This window comes from Apis mellifera, linkage group LG8, assembly GCF_003254395.2.
Source record: "Apis mellifera strain DH4 linkage group LG8, Amel_HAv3.1, whole genome shotgun sequence".
NCBI lineage: Eukaryota > Metazoa > Arthropoda > Insecta > Hymenoptera > Apidae > Apis > Apis mellifera.
In genome coordinates, this window is record NC_037645.1 from 8,249,517 (window position 1) to 8,274,367 (window position 24,851).

Here is a 24,851-nt window from a genome sequence, read left to right on the forward strand (position 1 = left end):
GTGGATGTGAACCTTTGTTTTGTACAGAAGAATGGCTGCCATCTTTAGTTTTCGATGGATGTTTTCCGAAGAGATCGTGAATTCTCATATTTATTGTGGTATTTAATAACGTAATAAAATCTCGAATAGTGAAATAACGTTTTCCGCGATGTAAAGAGTGTTTTTTCGTATATTATTTAAGCTGCCCTGGTGTCAATTCCACTAAAAAATGCTTGTGTTTACATCCAAGTTTAAAGTGAGCTTCTGTATTCCTGTCATATTAAGGTAAGCAATACATTTTTATCAATTTCTATTACTTTAAACAATCAGAAAGTTTTAGTTGGAATGACAAGTATTAAAAATTTAATAGAATTGTAATACGATAGATAGGTGTAATGTTACATTCTGTTCATATTATGAATCGTTTTTGACATTCAAATTATTATGTATTTTGTGTTTTTTTTACAAATTGTTTTTAAAAATATAAAATAGTATTATTGTTAAAAAATTTTTTATAATTTTATTGATATTTATTAATTTCATGACATATTATTATATCGCATTTAATAAAAAAAAATTTTAATGTCGCGAAACTTCGATTTCGGCATCTTAAATTGATTTTGATTGCATTTTTTTTATTGTCTTTTTATAATAATACAAAGTTTAAAACGTATTTGTTACAATTGCAATTTTTGTTTCTGAATGGTGGCAACAATGATTAGTAAAATGGTGAGTGAGTACAGGTCAACCACATCATACACATACTACTTTAAAATTATGTGATTAACTTTCCTGGAATATTTAAACATTTATTCCATATTTTTTTATTTTCTTTTTTCATACGCTTTTAAAATTTTTTGAATGATTATTTTTTAATTTCTTGTATTAATTATAAATTAAATTATTGAATTTCTTTTTTACATTATTTGTAAGCAAGCAAATTCGATTTTATTTAAATATATAATGTTAATAATGTATTTTATAATTATATCTATTCTAATTCATCAAAAAAATTTTTATAACTATATAAAAAATGAATTTGAATTCTTGTTTATTTTATTCTTCAGATTTATTGATTAATAAATCGATGATTTTATTTTGCAATTATATCTGTGCAATTACTACAGAAAAAATAAGAAAAATAAGTAAATAAATAATAAGATTCTTGAAAATAATTGTTCTATATCATATTTATTTTAATAATATGAAATATAAAATTAATTTGTATATAAATTCATATAGTATTTATTTTTACTAACAATAATATATATTTCATTCAAAGATCAATAATATCAATTAATAATATTATATATGTTTTAAACATTTTCTAATTAATAAAATAATCATTGAACTATACTATAAAATATTATGATCAAAACTAAATTATTAATTATTAAATATATAATACTTAATAATCACAAATTTTATATATTTCTCATAAATTATGAAATAATTTTTAAAATTTTTATAATTTTTAAATATATAAGTTTTTATAAATTTATCTAACATTTTTAAACGAATAAAAAAATTTATATATTGCAACTATTTCACGGCGGGAATAGAAAAATCTGCTAGGCGGCGCTAGTTTCTCTGTAAGGTGGCCATATTGTTAGTACTCTCTTTTTCTTTCTTCCCTTTCCATTCCTTTCTTTAACATATATAGATGTGTGTGTGCGTGCATATGTAGTATAATTATCTATCATTCGTCTTGTCTCTGCATTTACTTTCATCGACTTTTCTCGTTATTTTTTTTTTCTTGATTCTTTCATGATCCCAATCCTACTTTTCTCTTGTCGTTTCTTTTGTGAAATTCCGCATATCTTTTTTTTCTGTTAAATTAAATTCTTTTTCATATATATTATTATATGATATTTTGATCACAAGAATATAAAATTTATCAATTTTCAATGATTCTTTGTCTATTTTTTTTTCTTGATTTTTAATAATTTTAAAAAGAAAAAAATATCCAAAAATATAAAATCTTTCATTAATCCTTTGAAATTAAATATCTTAGATTTTGTTACATCAAAATATATATATACTTTTATAATTGCATAATAAAATACTGTGTAAAAAAATGTTTAAAATTTATAGATCTTTTCTTTAAATATCTTATATTTAAAAAAAAAATGATTTTTATTTAATAGATCAATAACTATTTGTACCTTAAGTTGCTTGTAAAGTCATTTACAATACTTGTAGTGAGATATATGTGCAGATATGGTGTTCGTGGGTGGTTGTCGATAATCAAAGGCGTCGCCACGAATTTTCTCTACGAATTATTACTAATCGATTATAATAATTTTCTTTAGTTTTTCCTTTATGTTATAAAATTGTTGATTAATTTATTATTATTAATTATAATTAAAATTATATTCTAAATTATATTTTTTCTTCTTTCAAATATATTTTTTTTTTCTAACATATATTTTAACATAATTCAAAGATAAATCTTTAAGAAAAAATTGTTTATAATTTAAAATTCGTGTACATGATATAATAAATATAAAACATGAAAGTACAATTATTTAAATAAATTAAAACTAAAATGATTGAATGTGAATAAAAAAAACATGCAAATGGAAGAAAACAAAATTTAAATATTCGAACTCAAAATTTAATTTGGTAGAGTATGCCTTTGGTGGTAGCATTTGCTGGCTACGAGGTGAAATCGTATCGACCGCAAGGGAAGTTCGCGCGCAGTGAGGAGCACGCGCGATACATACTCGATTTATACAAGATAACCTGAAGAAAATTGTTCAGAAAAATCTATTATATCTTACAATATTTAATTTCTAATACTCAAACTAAAATTTATGATTCTAATAAATAAATTTTATTCCTTATTTTCATATCTTCTAAAAAATTAAATAAATCTATATATTATGAATATATATTCATATTAATATTAATTTTCAATGCTTCTTAATTTAATCTTTTTGATAATAATAAATCGGATTGCTTTTTAAATTTGAGTTACGTAATATATAATAATTCAACTATTGTTCTTTTTTTTTTTTTATTAACATAACAGTAAAAGTATTCGGATTTATTCGAATTTATTGATTATCTCTTTTCCGTGATTATTATCATTAATCGATTTTATTAACGTTATCGAAAAAGATCGAATGTGCATATACGACTATGCTTCAATTTGTTCATGATGTACTATATATTTGATATATAGATGAATTCCTGTCATTATAAAATGATAGTTAAGATTATATCAATTATCAATAAATATTTGCTAATTTAATAAATTATTTATATAGTCTAAATAAACTCTATAAGTTTAAATTAGTATATTTAGATTATATATAATATGTTATTAATTATGATATTTTGTTTACTTTTCATTTTCGTTTATTTTTAATGAAGAATAAAATGAGTAAATATTTACGAGATATTACTATTTAATCGTGATTCATTTCAAAGTTATTTATTTCCGCATTGAGCATAAAGCAGTATATAAAATTAAAATGCTTTGTAAAAGATACTATAGGATGAAATTAAGTTACTTAATACTATGTGTAATAATTTTTTTATTTATAATATTTTGTCGTCCAATGATCAGAATATATTTTTAAATTCATTTAAAACAAATATTTTGATAAATTATATTATCATGCTTTCCTGGTTAATTTCGATAGAAAATCAAACGTGGTAGAGAAACCAGAGACGATTTCGCAAGATTTACGCCGCAAAGAACCGATGCATTTCTTCGGGATGACATCAGAGTATATTAATGGTGCTTGCGGTTACTATGGGTTACAATATCCAGAATAAACGAAAGAGCGTGTATCGTGGCTAACTCTTTGCTGACAAAGAAATACACGTGTGCCGCTAGATCAGCTATAAAATAATATCCTACAAAAATGAATCATATACTATATTTTTTCTGACCAACCAAATCAAACATTTCTTTTCTCTTTTATATTCGGGAAGAAAGTTCATTGCATATTACAGAATTACGTGAACTTCCGTTCAATAAATCGCTATGATAAGATTATTCCGCATACATGATAAATTTATTTCGAACATTAGACAGAAATATTAATTATTAATAAAAGATCATAATATCGTATATAATCAAATAATAATTTATCAAATCATAAATGTTAATGGTTTTTATATAGAGATAATTATATTTGCATGAGAAAAAAATTACATGATTGTAAAAGTGAAGGTACAATAAAAAATACATGTGTAAATATAATTTACATATTCTGATTAGGAATATAATTAAATACAAACAAAATGTAGTCCAGTTTGAAAGAGTTTCAAACTTAGGGTGTGTGTGCGCGCGTGTGCAGCATATGTGTGTGCGCGGAGGCGTGTGCGTGTGTATGTGGTGTGTGTGTGTGATATGCACGCTTTGGTAACCTTGGTTATAATAGAGGAGGTGCACAATGCTGGATCTTCATCTCTCGTTCTCTCATACTTCCATACAATGCATAGAATTGTTTAAATTATATCTAACGAGAATGTCTATTTTCATTCTTTTTCCTTTTTTCTTTTTTCAAAGATTTATATTATATTTATTTATTTTATATGTATATATATATTTTTATCTATTAAATTTTTATTATTTCTTATTAGCAATATTAATCAAATCATAATTTATCGTAATCTCAAAACAATAAAGTTTCAAATAAAACTTGATTATTAATTAATGGGATGTTTTCTAATCAGTTTATAGGTATTTCGATCTTTCTTCATCATATGATTACATTCCTAAGTGATTAATCTATAGAATTATATCGCGAAGCTCTCTGTACTATTGTAGTTGTTGATAAGTAGAACGAAATTAAACAGACTTCTAACAATCCTATACTCATGACATATTCTTGTTATAACCCATTCATTTACAAGTTAAATTGTTGAAAGTATATTTTGCATTTTATAAAGTTTTTTTTAGAAAAATAAAAAAATATGTTTCGTGTAAATAATACAAGCCATCTTTTAGAAGTTTACTGAACGACTGTGATTCTCGTGGTGTTGCATATCGACCGTCGCGAAAGTACGAAAAGGGATTGCAAAACTGCGGCGCGCACGAGCACATTCGCAGGCTTCGTGACGCTCCCATTCATTTACATGCATGATCGAGCGGAGTGGCACGAAACTCTCGTGGAATGGAGTGCTTGTTCTCCGCGCAACAACCATCTTCACGAGTACCGTTTAAATCCTTCCTTGCTTTTCTGTCTTTTGGATCTTTTTAACTTTGTAGAATTATCTACGCAAAGTCTAATATATTTGATATAGAAGAAAAAAAGATTTTCAGGAACAAATAATCGTGGAAATATTCGATCGCAAAGGAAAATCTCTGTATACAGTGATAATTATCCCACACATATTATTGTTTTGTATCTCGATTTATTTCCACTAACAGTTCGCCATTTTCTATTACCTCTCTCGTTCTATCTGATATAGTGATCCTTCTTCTGCATCATTCTGCCATAAGCGAAGACAGCGCAAATGTAAAGAAAGGACAACATGATACCGGTTATTGGCGGGGAACTGGCATATTTCACCGAGTGTCCAGTAATCAGTATACTTTTGTATACGACTCACTGTATGGTTATATGCTCATACTCTCTCTCGTCATGAAGAAAAAGAAAGCAGAGCAAAAGATATGCTTGAAGAAAAACGATGTTGACTGGAAAAAAAAGAAAGAGAGGGGTGATAGGGAGAGAAAGACAATTCGAACGTTTATTTAACAAAGAAGTAATCGTAGATATAGATAATATCATTGATAATAAAAGATCACGTTATAATCTTGCTGATTTTCTTTAATTTTATATATATATATTTTAAATGATTTGAATAAACGAAAAGAAAATAAATAAAATTAATCTAGTTTTTTAGAAAAAACATGAGAGAAAATATATCGATGGATGTAAACAAAACATAATGGTATCTACATTTTTTATATATATTTTTATAGATTGAATTTTTCAAACTAGTTAATTATAATATGAGAATTGTTCTTTGAATTAAATTAAATTAAAAAAAGAGAATCTGGGTATCATTGCCAGTTCCATTCGCACGATTGCTTACAATCGAGCTTGTTACATGGCAGTAGAATGCGCGTTTCAGCTGCGCACGGGTAGCTAGTGAGAGCAACACCGTTTTCCTGCAACGTCGAATAGCCCTGTGGTGAGAAGGGGTCAGCGGAAGCGTCAAACAACTTGTTGGAGACGTCGACCTATGTCAAGTAACAATGCTCGATTGATAGTATTGTATACGACCTAATAATCTTTTAAATGAATTTTTTTCCACTTTTATGCGTTAATACATAAATTCTATGATTTGTAAATTTATTCTATGACAATTATATAGTAAAAAATAGTTTTTCATTGATGATATTTGATTGGTAAAACTTATTCGAAGAATAATGAAATTCATTTGCACGAAACAAAATTAGAATGCAAATCTATCTATCATAGGAATGATCAGAAATGGAAAAGAGGCAAGGAGATGGAATAGGAAAGCATCAAGCGATAATCGTTCAGGAATAATTTTGGTTCGTATCGAATCAATGCAAGGGTCGAGGTACGCCAAGTAGGTCGCCACAAATCCCATTGCTGCCAACGTGACAAACTAACCCGTGCAACGCTCCACGCTCGAGCGCGTTTTACTCCGCGGCGAGTCGCGTGCGAAACCTTGTTAACTTCGCGACTATTGGAATGATTACGACAAAACTAGTCAGATTTTGATGTTATTATAAATATAGCCGATAGTTTCTTGTGCCGATTAATCCTCTTAAAGATAAAGTTATTCTTAGAAATATAGTACCAAATATAGATTTTTTTCCCCTAATAATAAGTTATATTTTGAATAAGTTATCGTCTATGATAATCATTTTAATCATCTAGTTTGATTAGTGCCGGAAATATATTTATTGATATGATATTTTTAGGAAATTGTCAAGGATTATAGTTGAGAATCTATTTTTGTTAACATATTACATTCTTTGCTAAGATATTATTTTATAATTAAATTTTTTTTATAAGATCGTTTCATTACAAGAGCGTAAAAATTACATTTTACGAAAATGCATCATGGAACGTTTATTAGCCAGCTTGGAATGGCATGTGTAACAGCTGAAACGAAGTTTATATTTAGCCGCAGGAATATAGTTTTGTTTCTGTTACAAAGTATACAGTTACTTCTGGCAGTTTTCCTGATTTCATGCCATCTGAAATAATATTACATCCAGACATACTCAAATATTCAAATAAACAAATCTTAAAAAACTGCATTATTTTTTTAGAAAAAAGATAAAATAATAAAAATTAATTAGCGATGGATTTTCGTATGGTTTGATTAAAATTAAATCCAACGCAGTACGGAACGGTGCATAACCTCGGTTAACAGACGCTTGCGTGGTCGCACGATGGAAGCTGAATCTCTGCCATTGGCGTTTTGACAGTGCCGATAACGTCATTACACTGCAACCAGTCACGTGATAGTGATGCAGTTGTGTAACATATCATACACTTTTCTTGAATCGGTCACAACGCCCGCCAAATTGTTGATCAAAAATTCAATTCAATTTCATATAAATAAATCTAAACATCTAAGCGAGATGGTAGCAAATTTTACTTAAAAATATATATTACTAATTATTAACAAAGTTTCTTCAATCATATATAACTAGGATAACAGATATCTCAATATATTCTCAATATAAAATTCAATATTTTTTTCTTACGATCCTAATTAATGAGGATTTTTTATATTTCTATAAAATAATATATTTCATCCAATTAACACTGCCTCTTTTGAAAATGTTTGTCTGGAATAAAAATTTGAGAAACGACCATACAATCGTTGATGGTTTTTAATAGTAGCAGCACGTGCCACTGACAATGAGTGCAGTGGAAAAGGTAGTGTACGCATCGACAAACTTGTCTTCTATTCACGTATTCGTCACGTGATTCTGACTCCAGTTTCGTTTGCCGTGGAATTTTTCATTTCGCGATATCTTTAAATTCGCCTTACCTTAACGATTGATGTTATTATGATGACATTTGGTTTGTAAATTAAATAACCACGAATAGGAAAACAATATTTGTAATTATATAAGACGATATTAATTTTAATTCATAGATTATCTTTTATAACTTAAATCGATTTGTATTTTCGATTTTATTTTGCAATAAATAATTATTTTTAGCTATGATATAATCTATTCTTTTTACGATTACAAATCGTATTGAATTATTTATTTATTATTTTAATCTTTGATCAATATTAACTATAACATTCATTTTTATATAAAATGCATCTTGTAAGATAAGATAAAATAAGATTTTTAAACTTGCAGCAAGAAATAGTAGAAATGAAAGAATTCGCATAATTATTCTTACTTAGACTATGTTCACCTCTCACATTTGAAAGTATTTCTATATTATTTAGATTTGTTTTGCTAGTTACGTTATATTTTCTCTCTTATCGATAGTTACACGAAGCGAATTAAGCTTGCGATAACTTCCATAACTGTGACTGGCCAGTACTTTATATTTTTATATTCAGCCGGTTGTTTACATCAAGCAGTTTGAGTTTAGTCGAGGAAATTGATAATACTAATTTATTAGGAGCGCACGACGTACAGACGAGGTAGTAAAATACGCAGGCACACTTGGCGCGAATCCAGCCGCACGTGCGGACTTGACATGCTGGCGAATGCTTATCGTAACGTACGATTTGTTACGTTTTTCTCCGAAGTATTTTTTTATCATTTTCGAAATTGAAAGTAATGGTATATATATATATATATATATATACACACACACATATATATATATGTATGGCTCATTATATTCCTATTTTTCTAAATAACATAACAATATGCGATTTAGAATTTTATATATGCGATAAAATTATAATACAAAATGAATCATCAAAGTTCGATGATTATAAGATGTAAAAAAAAATATAAATATATATGAATTTCTATAGCTTGCATTTTTATTTGTTTCAACTTGATGCTGTTAGATGGCAGCGATATTTTAGCAATGGCGGACACTTTAGTAAACTGTAATAAGTTGATCTCTTTCCAATTTTTTTAAATTTTTTTACCACAATATTTACAAAATTTTCTTTCAATAATTCACATTAAATAATTTTAATTATAGACGACAAGAATCATAGTAATTAAATATGTTAAACATTTACAATCTATCCATAATTTAATCTCTTTAAATTAAATTTTATTTTATTGCGTGATTCTGAACTAGCAATATTATTAATGCAAACAAGAAGTATTGTTTCTATCATTATTCGTCTCAATTTTATCATAATTAAATACTTTAAATATTAAATGCATATTTTCTTAATTTCTTTTTTTTCTTTTCGTTTTCTTGTTGATAAACATTTCAGTATATGACACTGAAATATGAGTTATGAATCGATTAACAAATGTTTACCTGATATTTATATGAATTTGCAAAAATGTGATGATTTATTTTAAATATAACTAATTATTTTATCGAAGTACTGGAAAGAAACATTTTTCAGAATCAATAGCTTTGAGTATTGTATTATTATCATGGACATTAAATAATTAATAGATCTTGTAAGATATTTCGGTTAAAGTACGTAACTAATCGACCAATTTTCAAAAATATTTTTCTTCGAATATTATCGTAATAATTTTCTTTATTTCGTTTTTTTTTATTATAAATTTATCTTTATAAAATTTTCAAAAATTTAAGTGAAACTAATGACAATCGATCGTATGTTACAGCCTATGGTTCAGAATCCTCAAATAGCGGAATTGAAGAGCGTGGTATCCCGTCAAGCTGCCGGGCGAGGATAGCCATTCGATCTTAATTTGCTCGAGTTTCCAATTGGCGTGATCGAAAGGCCTCCAAAACGTCGACCCCGTCGGTGATCAAGTTATCGGGGGGTGGAACAGGTGGGGGTGGGGAGCAATTGTCCCCAGGGTCTGACCCACCTCCCCCGGTATCCCCAGCCGAGCATACCGATACTAACGAGAATGATGTCGCTACGTCGAAATGCGTTGACAGCTTTCCACAGAACGCTGAAACCACCATGAGCTTTGTCCTGCAATTGGGCACGGTAGAAACATCCCTTGAAAAGAACTCTGATAATTCGCCATCTTCGTCGATGAATCAGGAAACTTCAAACATAGCGGTTACTGGAAACGATGATACTGGCAAACCTCAGATTCTTCAATGTTTAGAAAGCAGCGCCGAAATTTCAGCCGGTCATGTTATCTCCTTCTCAACTGTAAAATCAGTTAGCGTTACTTACCCGATGGCGAAAGCCGTTAGGGAAGTGCAGAGAATTACTGGTTCTCAAACAAATACCACCCAGGTATTGTCGACTCGCGTGATCTCACAGAAAGTACCGTCGTCTATCCATCAGACGCAATCCGCACCTTTAACGCTAAACGCATCTTCCAACGTTACCCATATCCCGGTAAACGCTCAGTCTTTGCCATCGCCAGGCAGCGGAATGGCACATGTATATCCTTTGCAGCACGCGGTGTCTACACAGAGCAAACAGCAAACTAGAAATCAAACTGTCACCTGTGAGAATAAACAACAACAACAACAACAACAACAGACGACGATATCTAGTTTGCAAACTAACATGCCCTTGAAGGTTCAACCAGTATCTTCGCAATTAGTTGTAAGCAACAATGCAGTTAGAGCCATTACTACCGCTACTTCGTTGCCCAATATTCAAAGGATACATGTGAAGGCGCAAAATATCGTCGGACAGGCTCAGACAGTTAACTTGCAGAAAGTGAAAGCCGTGACTAATGTCAGTCAAGGGGTAACTGTTCAAAGAAATTCCGTACCCAGGATACAAACTGTACAGAAGACTCAAGTGTCAACTGTTACATCCCAATCTACCCAGTTCGCTGTTAATCAAGTCACGAACAATGCCAATGTACAGAGAGCTCAACAAGGCAATCCGACGCTCCAAAAAGCACAAACGAATACCGTGAGCACACAGAAAGTAGCCCAGATCTATAATAACCAAAAGATGTCATCACAGATGTTAAATAGCCATCCGAATCATAAAGCACAATTACAACAAATAACGAGTAATCAACAGCAGGGATTACAAAAAATACAAGTTCAATCACAGAAGACGGTAACTGTGCCAAGACAACAATCAAACACTACAGCAGGAAATAATGTTCAAAAATCTAACAATTCTGTAGCTGGGATACAGAAAGTACAAGTAGTAGGACAAGTACAATGTCAACAGCAATTACCACAAGTCCAAAAACATGTGCAACAGGTTCAACCATCACAACATCAAAGATCACAATCTACAGCAGCCTTGCAAAAATCTCAGACTGTAGCCACAGTCAATTCTAATAGAGTGCAATCTATTAGCAATGTTTGCAAAAGTAATAGCGTTCCGAATATTACCAAAACATCGCAAAATGCCAATTTATTAACTGTGAACAAGCAACCAATAATCTCACAGCCGCAACAATCGCAGCAAGTACATATCCAAAACTCGTCCCAATTACAACAACAGTTGTTACAACAAACTTCACAGCAACAATCGCAGCAACAAATGGTGCAAAAACAGCCACAACAACAACAAACGAATACGAATTTACAAACACAAAGAAGTCACAATATTACAAATGTCCATCAAAAAGTTGCGACGATTGCGACAATTCCGAATAACCAACGAACCCAAGTAGTAAATTCTAAAATACAACAGCAACAGATGGTAATGAGAGTAGGCGTACCAAAGAATCAAACGCAAAACTTACAAAGCAATTTGAAAAACGTACCTCAAAAAATTACGAATACGGTTAAAAATTCAAACTCACAGAATGTCGTGCAACAATCATTGCACAGAAATACGAATGTGCAGCCAGTAAAAATAATCCAGCAACAACAGAATGTTATAGGACCGCAGAATGCTCAAAAACAACCTGGATGTATCAAAACAATACCGCCACAAAAACCAGCTCAAAGGAATCATACACAGAAAGTAGCTGGTATTAAGACTTCTTTAAATACAAATGTAGCTTCTGTAAAAAATCAAGGATCAACAACTGCAGTCGCACAAAAGGCAAGCATCAAAACATTGCTTCCTCAACAGACTGTTGCTACGAATATGTTATTGCATAAAAATCAACCAATTAAAATTCAACAGCAAACGATACAACAAAAACAGCTTATCACATCATCGCAGTTTCCTCAACAAATTAGGCAGCAATCTGGACAAGTGAAGACATTATTACCAGTAACTAGTATGGATATTCGCAAGGATATAGAGAACAAGTTAGTATTTTTAATAGATAAAGTTGTTAATTAATTAATGATTAAAAAAAATTGTTGTTCTTAATAAATTTATATATATTTATATTTGTGAAAAATAAATTTGTTAATAAATATCAATATTTTTAGAACCGAATCTGAATTGCGTGAATCGAAGGAAGATGAACGTCAACAACGTCCTACAACCCCAATTATAAGAATACCCCCTCCTTACGAGGTAACATATACTATAGTAAACATAATATACAAAATTTAATAATGAATCTTCAGAATCATTTTTGCAGTGTGCACTGTTGCATTTTGTAGTCATATATAGTTGTTCCTAGAACACTTAATTCTTGATTATAGTGTCTTCAGTACGTCCTACAGGATCACAATTATGGGGCACCACCTCCACGAACACCATCACCTCCATCACCACCATCTCATCCAAAACAACCCATCAATGGTGGTGGAAATTCGACTGCAACTTCTCAGCATTCTTATATTTATGGAAAAGGTATATTTTTGTAATCTGTAACAATCCAATTCATAATAATGCAAGAAAAAATATTTTTAATGTTATTTTTCATTATAGTTGTTACTGGCACTAACGTGGATGATGATGCAGCCAGTGTTATTAGTAGTGAAACAGGTAGAGATGCTGAATTAGAAGGTGAAGAAACAGAAACGGCTCCTGAAGGAGAAGGAGACGATGAAGACAGTGTTACTAGATGTATATGGTAAATATTAAATTTAAAAATTAATCGATAAAAAATACTTAATAAAATTCAATATTTATTTTTAGTGATTTTGAACATGATGATGGATACATGATTTGCTGTGATCGATGTTTGTAAGTTTAAATAAAATTATCAAAATGTAAAATAAAATTTTATATAATATTATACTAACAAATATATGATTACAGAGTATGGCAACATGTTGATTGCATGGGTATAGATCGTTCTAACATTCCTGATGAGTATCTTTGTGAAATTTGTCGACCACGGCGTGTAGATAGACAAAGAGCACGTGCTTTACAAATGCGTAAACGAGAAGAATTGTTAAATTCAGATACATCATCTGATACATCATCTACCAGTTCAGCAGATACTGATGTTGGTGTAAACACAATTCCAAAAAAGCGAACTATACAACAGCAAATTCCTCGACGAAAATCCGAACCACCACAAGTAAGGCGACTGAATAACAATAATAACAACAATAATAATAATGTCGCAAAAAGACAAAGAAGAGATTCACATCCAAGACAATCTAGTACTGTTCGTAAAAAAGAAACTACAAAACGTGGTCCGGGAAAACGTAAAGCAAAACGAAGAATGAGTTTAGAAGATAAAGAAGAAGAAGCTCAAGATACATGGAGTTCCAATGTTGCACCATTAAGACAATGGATTGAACGTTACGAAGAAGCTGTAACGAATCATTATAGTCCAGAATTAAGAGCTAGGATATCATCTATTAAAGTGAATGGCACACATAGCGATTTGAGACAAAATAATATGAATGTTATTGCCACTGGAAAATATAGACTCAATGTTCACAGTAATAATGTTAGGGTAAGTATGAATATATTTTATAATTTATTTTAATTATTTTTTATTTAAAATAAACAATAAGAAATTTTATTTTTTATATAGTTTTTGGTGGCAACAATGTATCTTCCACCGAATACACCTGTTGTCGAATTACGTGGAAAGTATATGTTGAGTACACAACATCGACCATCCTATCCTCAAGGAAGACAACATACCCAGAGACCTGGACCTTTTGTATTCTTTTATCGATTACCACGAGATGGTACAGAAGTTTGTGTAGATACCAGAACGTATGGAAACGATGCTAGATTTGTGCGACGTAGTTGTAAACCTAATGCGGAAGTGAAACACTGTATAGAAAAAGGAACATTACATTTATATATTGTGACCACAACCGCGATTGAGAAAAATGCTGAAATTACAATCAGACATGAACAACACGATCTCCTGTTATCACCTAATCCAAATAGCTCTATGATGCCTATTGTCTGTGCGTGTAATAATCCAAGAGAATGCCAAATAGTGTCTCTAAATCAGTTGAACAGAAGAGGAAGTAACGGAGCATTGGCTGAAAATGCTGATGGTCGAGAACGAAGACGAAGGGGTAGACGAAATACAATTTGTGAGGATAGCGATTCTTCGACTGTGATGTCTAATAGTACTATTATTGCACAACCTGCACCACCACCAACGACAGTATCATCAGTATCTGCACCACCGAGAAGAACCGTTACAACCACTATAGCGTCAAATACAATGCGTCAACTGTCTAAGGAAGAATCGTTGACAGTAGTTCAACAACCACAGACTTCTCCAAATTTAAGTCAATCTATACCTTCGGAAATTAAAAAAGACAAAAAGAAAATGACCAGAGAAGAAAGAAAAATGGAAGCCATTATGAAAGCTTTTGAAAGATTGGAAAAAGCGGAACAAAGGAAGCAAGAAGTTCAAGCACGAAATGCACAAAGAAAGGAATCTGGTGGTACGCATAGTGATAATGAAGATAGTCATAGTTTAACGATGCAGTCTAAACAGAAACAACAAAATTCTGACAGACCTTTGAGACGGAAAAGAAAAAAAGGTAGAGCAAGAACTACTAGTACTTCTCAATCACAAGGTACTAGCCGAAGAACAAGATTAAATTCTGCGGATTCCGACGAATCGTCTGGAGAAGAAAGTAATTCGATGCAATCACCACCTTTATTGAGTCAAAATCATTCGCAAAATCGAGATACTCCTTATTCTTCTTATTTAAATACGCCTGCCAAAAACACGAATGAAAATGTGACAACACCTGCTCATCAGGGAATTCCAACAGCTGCTGGTCTACTCTTAGCTTTAGCAAACTCTAATGCACCTGGACCTAATTCGCCACCTCTACAGCAACCAACACCAGTTAAGAGTCCAACTTGCGATAGTGGTGCAAGCAGCAGTTCTCAAAGTTCAACTCCATCTACTCCTTTATCTTCGGCTTGTTTGCTAGTCGCAGCAGCAGTTGGTCCTTTAGCTCCTGGCTTTAAATTTCCAAAAACCAAAAAAGTTCTAATGAATGAATGGTTAAAAGAGTCGCCTGATCCATCACAAAGCAATATATCTCAAATGTCACCATTACCAGCATTACCACCAGCTTCCACTTCGAATTCGATAAATTCTCTTTGTAGATCAGATTTTTCTTTACCAACAGACACATCCGCAGAGTTTTTAACACAGAGTTATGCAGCTAAGAGTTTGGCAACTCTTGTGCAAGCAGCAAACTCCGTCTCTGGAATTTGCGATTCACCACCGCAACGCAAACAGGCGATTAGTGGCAATACGGTATGCCCTGTCTCCACAGGATCTGCAAAAAAAAGATGGTTACGTCAAGCTATATCCGAAGAATGTGATTCACCAAATAGTCGACCAGATAGTCCGCCGACTAGTGAAATGGTAGCTCCACCAAAGAAAAGAAGAATAGCCAGAGAAAGTTTGTCATCAGATAATTATACTCCACCAACAACACCTACTATGTTAATTCCTGAATCTACTCCGAATAATAGATCTTTGTGTCCTAATGAAGTAAGTTATTATTAATACATGTATATTGAAATATTGTTTATAAATAAATTAAAATTTATCATCTTTCAATTGAATTTTTTTTTCCAGGATGATTTTATCGAACATTTACAATCGTCATTAATTGTACAGAATGATGAACGTCATATGACAACAGAATCTATAAAACAGGAAATTGTTTCACATGTAAATTCGGATGAGACTGTACGGCAAAAACTTTCGATAGATATTCCACAGGATTTTCAAGTTAAAACTATAAAATCTGAGAAACATATAATGCAGATGAACACTTCGTTGGTGAAGGAAGAGAACATTGGAATAAAAAAGGAAAAGAGTATAGAAATGGATTGCGACACTTACATGCATTTGGAATCAAAACCTTTTGTTAAAGATGAATTACGATCTATTAAAAACGAATTTGTCAACAATCAAAAGGATAAGAGTAAAGAAGAATACATTATTAAAAAGGAAGAAAATTCAAACATAGAAAAGGGTACAGTTGAGATAATCGATCAGAATGAAGGTGATACAGAAATGGAAGATTTCAGCTCTCCAATTGCTGTTATGGAATCAGATGCAATTCTAAAGCAACGAGTAGCTGAAATGCGACTTGAATATGGAGGTGGTATAAATGAAATAGTTAAAGTTGAGGATGATAAATGTGACGATGATAAAAGATCTGAGGATATAAAATGTGAAATAAAATCCGACGATAACATGTCAATCGATGAATTTGATGTTGAAGCTCAGATGAAAAAAATCACTGGCGATGATGGAAATGATTATAAAGAAAAAGTGGATACTAGTTCCGAAAAAGATAAAAGTATGGATGGTATCGAGGGTTTAATGGAAAGTTCTAAGGAAGATTCAGAATCTGAGGATAAAGAGATGGATGATGTAAAATATGAATCATCATTCAAATCATTTAACTTAAATCATGAAGAAAAATTGTTTAAAGAATTTGAAAGCAAACCTGATCCAGATCCAGATCCAGATCCAGATCCAGATCCTAATCCTGATCCTGATCCTGAACCCGATCCTGATCCCGATCCAGATCCAGATCCTGATCCTGATCCCGATCCTGATCCTGATCGTGATCCAGATCCAGATCCCGATCCAGATCCCGATCCAGATCCTGATCCTGATCCTGATCCAGATCCCGATCCTGATCCCGATCCCGATCCTGATCCTGATCCAGATCCAGATCCTGATCCTGATCCTGATCCTGATCCTGATCCTTCAATGGAGAATAGTATTAAAGAAATTGAACAGATTCAGGAATCTCAGAAAATAGAACAGCCGTCCACATTTGTTACATCATCAGAAGAATCCATTTTCGAGTCTGCATCGTCTAATATGGATACAGAATCTATTGTAGAACCACCAAAGATTTTTCATTCCATTCCACCATTAAGTGAACGTATTCGTAAAAAAACAGAAACTACAAATGCTTCAAAAAGTCAATTGAATTTTGAAGCAGCTATAATCGAATCCACTATTAACATGGAGACAGAAGATGAATCGAAAAATGGTGAAGAAAAGTCTATGCTTTCAACGGCTTTAAGAGAATTGCTGGAAGCCAAATTGGATGATCTGACGCCTAATGATGCTAAAGAAGAAATAGCTAATACCGAAGAAAATAATATTACGTATATCGAATCAAAATCTGAGAATTCGGAACAAAATATAGAAATACAAGAATCTGTATTAAAATCTTCTCAAAATATTCATAATGTTCACAATGAAGAAATTCCAATAAAAGAAGAGGAAGTTCCACCCAAAGAAATCAAACGATTAAAGGATCCGAGAACGGTCGTTCCAAATAGTATGCCAGCTCCTACATTTAAACCTGAAACAATTCCTCCCGTTAAACGAAAGGTTAGAATAACTATAGAATAAAATCTTATTTTCGAAGTTATTTAACTATGTGTTTCTTGTTTATTCAAAAGTAATTTGTCGTTTTAGTTATCCATATCAGAATATCGTAAACGAAAACAACAATCGTCTGGAACACCTCCAGAACCTGAACCATCGAGTGATTCTACAACAGATAAAAGCGGAGCTAGAGGTAGATCAGACAGTGCAAGTAGCGGAACTTCATCACTTAGCTCTGATGAAGAAGGTTCAAAAATCTCATTATCTCTCGACATACCAACTTTAACCACATTACCGCTTTTCAATAATGCGGAAGGAGAAGAAAAAAAAGGTTAATATAAATATAATATACAATAATAGATAATAGTGAGAGATTTAGATTATTTATGTTAAAAATAATATAATATATTTCATTAATATTTTTGTAGGTGGTGAGGAGGGAACAATTGGTTGGTCTGCAGCACCAACTTTAGTTGAACGTCAAAGAGAAAATCTTACAGAAAGATTAAAACGAGAATTTGGATTATTTCTTAGCGACGACGAAGAAGAAAGAGCTCGTAAACACGGTAAATATTCTATATATTAGATTTTTATATTCTTAATATTATGCTCCTATTGTAAATATTATTACAGGTCTAACAGCAGAGGCAATATTAAAAGCGCGGAAAGCGTCTCCACCTCATCCCAATGTATCAAATACTCCACCAGGTTATCCGCTACCGCAATTGCCTCCTCAGCCTTATATTCCTCCTCCAGGATCCGCACCCATTCATTATCCTCAATTCCAAGCTAAACCTTGCTCCGTTCAATATCCAAATTTCACAGTCCCGCAGAACACTTCACAACCTGTCTATGCGAATGCTACGCCTCAGACTTCTGCAAACAAACAGGCACAACAATTCTTAATACCTCAAGCGTCACAAGCACCGCCGGGCTCGAATCCATATCCTCCTCAATTTATTCCACCATCTACCACTGCAGTATCGATCTCCAAGTATACATCTGTGACTCCGCCATCTGGAAATCAAATATACCCTACAACTGGCCAATCGCAAAAGCAATTTTACAATCATCCGGCATCAAGATCTTAACCCACATAAAAGGTAGTGCTATCGAAAAGTTATTAGTTGGGAAATTTTTTATTACACTTGGCCGGATTATGAATTAAAATAATTAATTCATAACACCAGAATAAACACCAGATTTATGGCTGGTTGCTTAATTCCATTAGATTAAAATATTAAGTTATCCTTTGTAGTTTAAAATGAAAGGGAGTAAAACAAGATATTTTGAGTGTGGAACAGAAAATAAATTCACGATCTTTTCTTTCTTATGTCGTTCGTGTTATAGCAAAAAAGGTATTTAGATTATATATGACAAAATGATATGAATTCATGCACACGACAGGCATGTGGAAAGAGATTCGTGATACCAGGTGCTACACTGTTCTCGCTTATATAAAAAAAAAAAAAAAAACATTATGCGTACACCGTTGACTGCGAAGGAAGAAACATAAAAAAATATTAATGCTTCTGATGGTTTCGGAGACGCACTCGATGGAATTCGCGTGGCCTAAAATGACAATTAAAAGTATTTTGAACTGAAAAAGAAACAGAGAAAAAATGAAAGAAAACAAAACGTAGTGTTCTTGTGTATTATGTATAATGACCGTGTTTAAGAAAATTATTGGCATCTAATTACTATGGCCAAAAGTGTATATTGAACATTGTACACTTTTAATATCGGTGAAATGGTGCCCTAAAAATCATTTATATGTAGCATTAGTCCAATTTTGACGAAACTATAACAAAGTTGGAATTAATCCGAAATGATAATGGTGATATACATTGTTTCGGAAGCTCTACAGTTATATATATATATTATATATGTATACACAAATACACAGAAACAGATACACAAACGTGCATACTTACATTGTAATACGATTTTTCTGTAAATATCATTTGCATATATGCATAATATAACGATATTAAAATGTACATTTAACCTTAGTTAAGGATAGAAGGAGAGATACAGAAAAAGTTAAAACACTGTGCTGTGAGTTGCAATTTTTATTTTTATTTTTTTATGTTTTTTTATTTGATTTCTTTTTTTCTCCTTTTTTTTTTTCTTTTTCTTTTCTTTTTCTTTTCTTTTTTAAAAAAAAAGAACAAAAAAGAAAAGAGTATCGGCATGATCGGAATCTTAAAGAAAAAAAAAAAAAAAAAAATAACTTATAATAATAAAAGAAAGAATTTTCACAGAAGAGAATCCAAATAACAATATCACTGCACAGTGACAGATTCATTATCGAAAATTGGAATTATTACCGCTTTTCGATTCCATCGTGATGATGAAGATCGATTTCATTTGGGAAGAAAATAAGTCTGTTTAGGCTAAAATTGTACAGTTGAAAAGAGAAAAATGTAAATCTAGACTGAATTTCCCAAATATCATCGATTTCATCGCTCTGTACCTCCTGCTAAGAGTCTGACACATCTTTTCTTTTAAGAATTGTTTTTTTGCGCTCAAATTTTCAAATTTCCCTTCATTGTTTTTTTCCTAAACACGATCGATAGTACAACATGATTTTAGTTGATATTGAGAGGCGTCTCCGCGACAAATATTTTTTATTTGACGATCCTTGGAAATCCTGAAACTAAACATTCATTCTGAAGTACAAAGCTCTTTAAGAGGCGATATAGAGAAAGAATGTATTAAAAGAGAGAAAGAGAGGGAGAGAGAGGGAGGGAGAGAGAGAGAGAGAGAGAGAGAAAAAAAATAAACTGCAATAAGAAAAAAAAGAAATTAGTATGGCAGGAGAATTGTAGGCTATTTTTTGTAAAGAAAAAAAAATGAGAAAACGAATTAACGAATGCGTAAGTTGTTTGCATTTTTTTTTTCGTTCTCGGAATTTGTAGATTCTTCTAATTGTTCCGTACTAAGAAGGATGTCAAATTTTTTTTAAAAATTTATTTATTTGCATTGTAAATTTAGTTATTTTCTTTTCTTCCTTTTTAACCCGGTGATCGATGATTTCTCTTATTTTTCTTTTTTTTTTCTACTTAAGTGTAAATGTTTAATTAAGGACAATTCGCCCAGTGTACAGTGTTGTACAAAGATTTCATATCGAAATCGTTGCGTATTTGTCGTGTGTACATATATAAATATTAAATACGTTAATTAATTACGATATTTCTTATTCGGAGTTCCTCGTTGTAATATGAGTTATGATTATTCGGCTCTTGTATATCTTCGCAGATTTTAAACTCACAATTAAATCTTCTATTCAAAACGAATTACAATACACACAACGAATTACATCTCTCGATTCAAAGGGAAATTTTTTTTAACTGAAAAATTTAAATTATACCGAATCTAAAGGCCATAAATATTTCTTAATTTCCATTCTATTTCCATCATGTGCAATAATAATTATAATAAAAAAAAAAAAATCATATAAGCAATTGTTCAATCAAATATTAAAAGCGAAAAAAAGAAAGAAAAACTATTTTGACATTTTTGACTTGTAAAAAAAAAAAAAAAATTGCACGAAATTACAAAATATAAACAATTATTCGTACAGGCAAAAAAAAAAAAAAAAAAATATTTTCTAATGTTAAAAAAAGATAAATTACATGTAAAACTTAAGATTTCGATAACAATATTCTGGATAAACGAAAAGTTACGTTTAATGAACATTGTTCTTTAAAGATTTATTTGTTACATTTTTATAATATTATATTTTTTCAGTTTTAAATGCGAATAAAGAGTTTTCAATCAGTAAAATTTTATATTTGAAAAGAAATGATCAGTGGAATTTTAACACGCGACAAAGCCACGTTTATATCGTTCTGACATGTTTTATTGGAAGGAAAAATATGGTTTAAATATGGTATCAAAGATTTAGAGAGATCTGTGACTAGGGAATAAGATATTAAAGAAAAGAAAATACAAAGGAATGAATTATTAAAAATTACAGAATTTCTGATACATTCTATAAATCTTATTAATAATAATATAAGGTATAAAAGCATCATATGTTAGACTCTCCAACCACCTCTTATTTAACTTATGTTTATTCGGCTACAGCTTCTATAAAAAAAAATCAATATAAATATACTAACAAAAAGCAAAAATACTTGAAACCTGAAAAAAAAAGATACTTGAAACTTGGAAAACTAAACGAGCGATATTTTTGGCATTTGGTATTCCTTTATATACTTTAGCCGATATTTTGTAATAAACATGTATACTAGTGTAAGTTACTTGTGTTGATCAGGTAATGTATACGTGAGATAAATGTGTGTACAGCTTACGTTCACTACCTGATTGGCGATACTGTGAAACTTGTACATATTTTTGTAAGATAAATTTAAGTATGGACGTCTCCTTGAAATCTTTCAAAAGAAAAAACAAACATTCTTTACGAATAGATAAAAGAATAAATATAGAATGAAAATTGAAAAGGATAATAACAAAAAACAAAACAGCAGTAATACGATTGCTTTTTGAAGTTACACACACATGCGTTCAGCTTTGTAATGTATTCTATTCGTTGTACAATAATTCTCTCTGGTTGCTCTATGGTATCTGTATTATGACATTCTAAAGCGACAAAAGGCGTTCTGTTATTACATAAAGAAAATATAAGTAAGACGTGAGTTAGAGAGGTGAGACGGCAAAACTTAGTAAAAAATTCGTTAGTACAATAGTTTCAATGTTGTAAATAAAACAGATCAATAGTGATTAATATTATTATTATTATAATTATTATTATAATTATTATTATTATTATTATTATTATTATTATTATTATTATTATTATTATTATTATTATTATTATTATTATTATTACTATTACTATTACTACTACTACTACTACTACTACTACTACTACTACTACTACTACTACTACTACTACTACTACTACTACTACTACTACTACTACTACTACTACTACTACTACTACTACTACTACTACTACTACTACTATTACTACTACTACTACTGCTGCTACTACTGCTGCTACTACTATTACTTCTGCTACTATTGCTGCTACTACTACTACTGCTATTACTAGTACTACTACTACTACTACTACTACTACTACTATTACTACTGCTACTGCTACTATTACTACTATTACTACTTTTATTACTATTATAATTATTACAATTATTATTATTATAATTATTATTATTATTATTAACATTATTTTATTATTATTATTATTACTATTATTATTACTATTACTACTGCTGCTGCTGCTGCTGTTGCTCCTGCTACTGCTGCTGCTGCTGTTATTATTTCTACTACTATTATTATTATTATTATTATTATTATTATTGTTATTACAATTATTGCTATTCTTATTACAATTATTATTATTATTATTTTATTATTATTTTATTGCTATTACTATTATTGCAGCTGCTGCTATTATTACTATTATTTCTACTACTATTATTACTACTTCTAATAATACTATTACTATTAATATTACTACTACTGCTACTACTACTATTACTACTGCTACTGCTAATACTACTATTATTGTTATTATTATTATTGTTATTATTAGTAGTGTTACAATTATTATTATCATCAACATCATCATCATCATTATCATTATTATTTTTTATTATTATTACTATTATTTATTATTATTATCATTGTTGTTGTTGTTGTTGTTGTTGTTGTTATTAGTATTATTATTGTCATAATCATTAACATTGTCACTATCATAATCATTGTCATCATTATTACTATTATTATTTATATTATTATTATTATTATTATTATTATTACGTATTATTATTACTACTACTACTACTACTACTACTACTACTACTACTACTACTACTACTACTATTACTATTATTATTATTATTATTATTATTATTATTATTATTATTATTATTATTATTATTATTATTATTATTATTATTATCATTATTATTATTATTTTATTAGTACTATTATTATTTCTTATTTTTATTATTATTATTATTATTATATTAATTATTATTATTAGTAGTACTACTACTACTATAACTTCTACTACTACTACTATTACTACTCCTGCTGCTGTTGCTGCTGCTGCTACTACTACTACTACTGCTACTATCATCTTCTTCTTGATCTTCTTCTTCATCATTATCATTATCACCATTATTATTATTATTATTTTTATTATTATTATTATTATTAACTATTATTACTATTAGTATTACTACTACTACCACCATTACTCCTACTGCTATTACTATTACTACTACTACTACTGCTGCTGCTGCTGCTATTACTATTGCTACTACTATTACTACTATTACTTCTATTACTATCACTACTACTACTTCTACTACTACTATTACTACTACTACTACTATTATTATTATTATTATTATTATTAACATTATTACCATTATTATTAATATTATTTTATTATTATTATTAGTATTATTATTATTTCTTATTTTTATTATTATTATTATATTATTGTATGTACATATATACATATATATATATAATTATATGTAGATATATAATTATATATATATAAAAAAGAGTTCGTCTTTATAATAGTATCGAAATACATAATTTTTTTATTTGCAATTCACTGTTACATGTATGTGCCTAGTTATTAGCCACGTTGCATTATATTCTATATTGTATAATAATTTAATTCGTACTATCGATTAATGAATGTAACAAGTTCTTCGATATCAAACTCTATATGAATATAATATTATGGCGTAACGTGTAAAGAGCTCATATTTAGGCATACATGAAATTTAATAAATCGGAATACATTTTACGAATTAACAAGTCTTAAAATTCTTTTATTCTGTGTACCTTTTTCTTTTGTATTCATATATCTACATGATTCTAAAAAAAATTGTCTCCCAATTATTTCTTATTTATTTTATTCGTTATTATCTGATACCGGAGTCAACCTATTTTCGTATACAGACGTTATCATAAATTAATTGTCAGTTTTCTTATCACGGTCGAAAATTTTCCAGAACTTGTAATCTCTAATCTACTGTCTATTTTTTCAAAGAAACGCTCGCAAACCCGCTATCTCTGTTCGCGCGTTTCGATTGATCGATTCTCG

The 24,851-nt window shown here is 30.2% G+C and overlaps 1 protein-coding gene across 1 annotated transcript; it reads left to right on the plus strand.

Annotated features, from left to right (window-relative positions):
- The first annotated feature begins 15 nt into the window (after positions 1-15).
- Positions 16-22,484, plus strand: LOC100577280. The gene is made up of 13 exons (XM_026442522.1): positions 16-264; positions 9,731-12,269; positions 12,396-12,483; positions 12,615-12,765; positions 12,844-12,988; positions 13,054-13,101; positions 13,177-13,825; positions 13,907-15,859; positions 15,947-16,892; positions 17,130-17,734; positions 17,822-18,062; positions 18,160-18,297; positions 18,365-22,484. Exons 2-13 carry the CDS (start codon positions 10,039-10,041, stop codon positions 18,820-18,822), a joined length of 7,653 nt encoding a protein of 2,550 aa, XP_026298307.1. The 5' UTR covers positions 16-264; positions 9,731-10,038; the 3' UTR covers positions 18,823-22,484.
- The last annotated feature ends 2,367 nt before the right edge of the window (positions 22,485-24,851 follow it).

What these genes read in the sequence shown, in the direction of transcription:
- LOC100577280 (XM_026442522.1), top strand. Translation starts at nt 10,039, where the DNA reads ATGAGCTTTGTCCTGCAATTGGGCACGGTAGAAACATCCCTTGAAAAG. An exon ending in CGCAAGGATATAGAGAACAA is followed by an intron (nt 12,270 to 12,395) that starts GTTAGTATTTTT and finishes CAATATTTTTAG; the next exon opens with AACCGAATCTGAATTGCGTG. An exon ending in AGTGTTACTAGATGTATATG is followed by an intron (nt 12,989 to 13,053) that starts GTAAATATTAAA and finishes ATTTATTTTTAG; the next exon opens with TGATTTTGAACATGATGATG.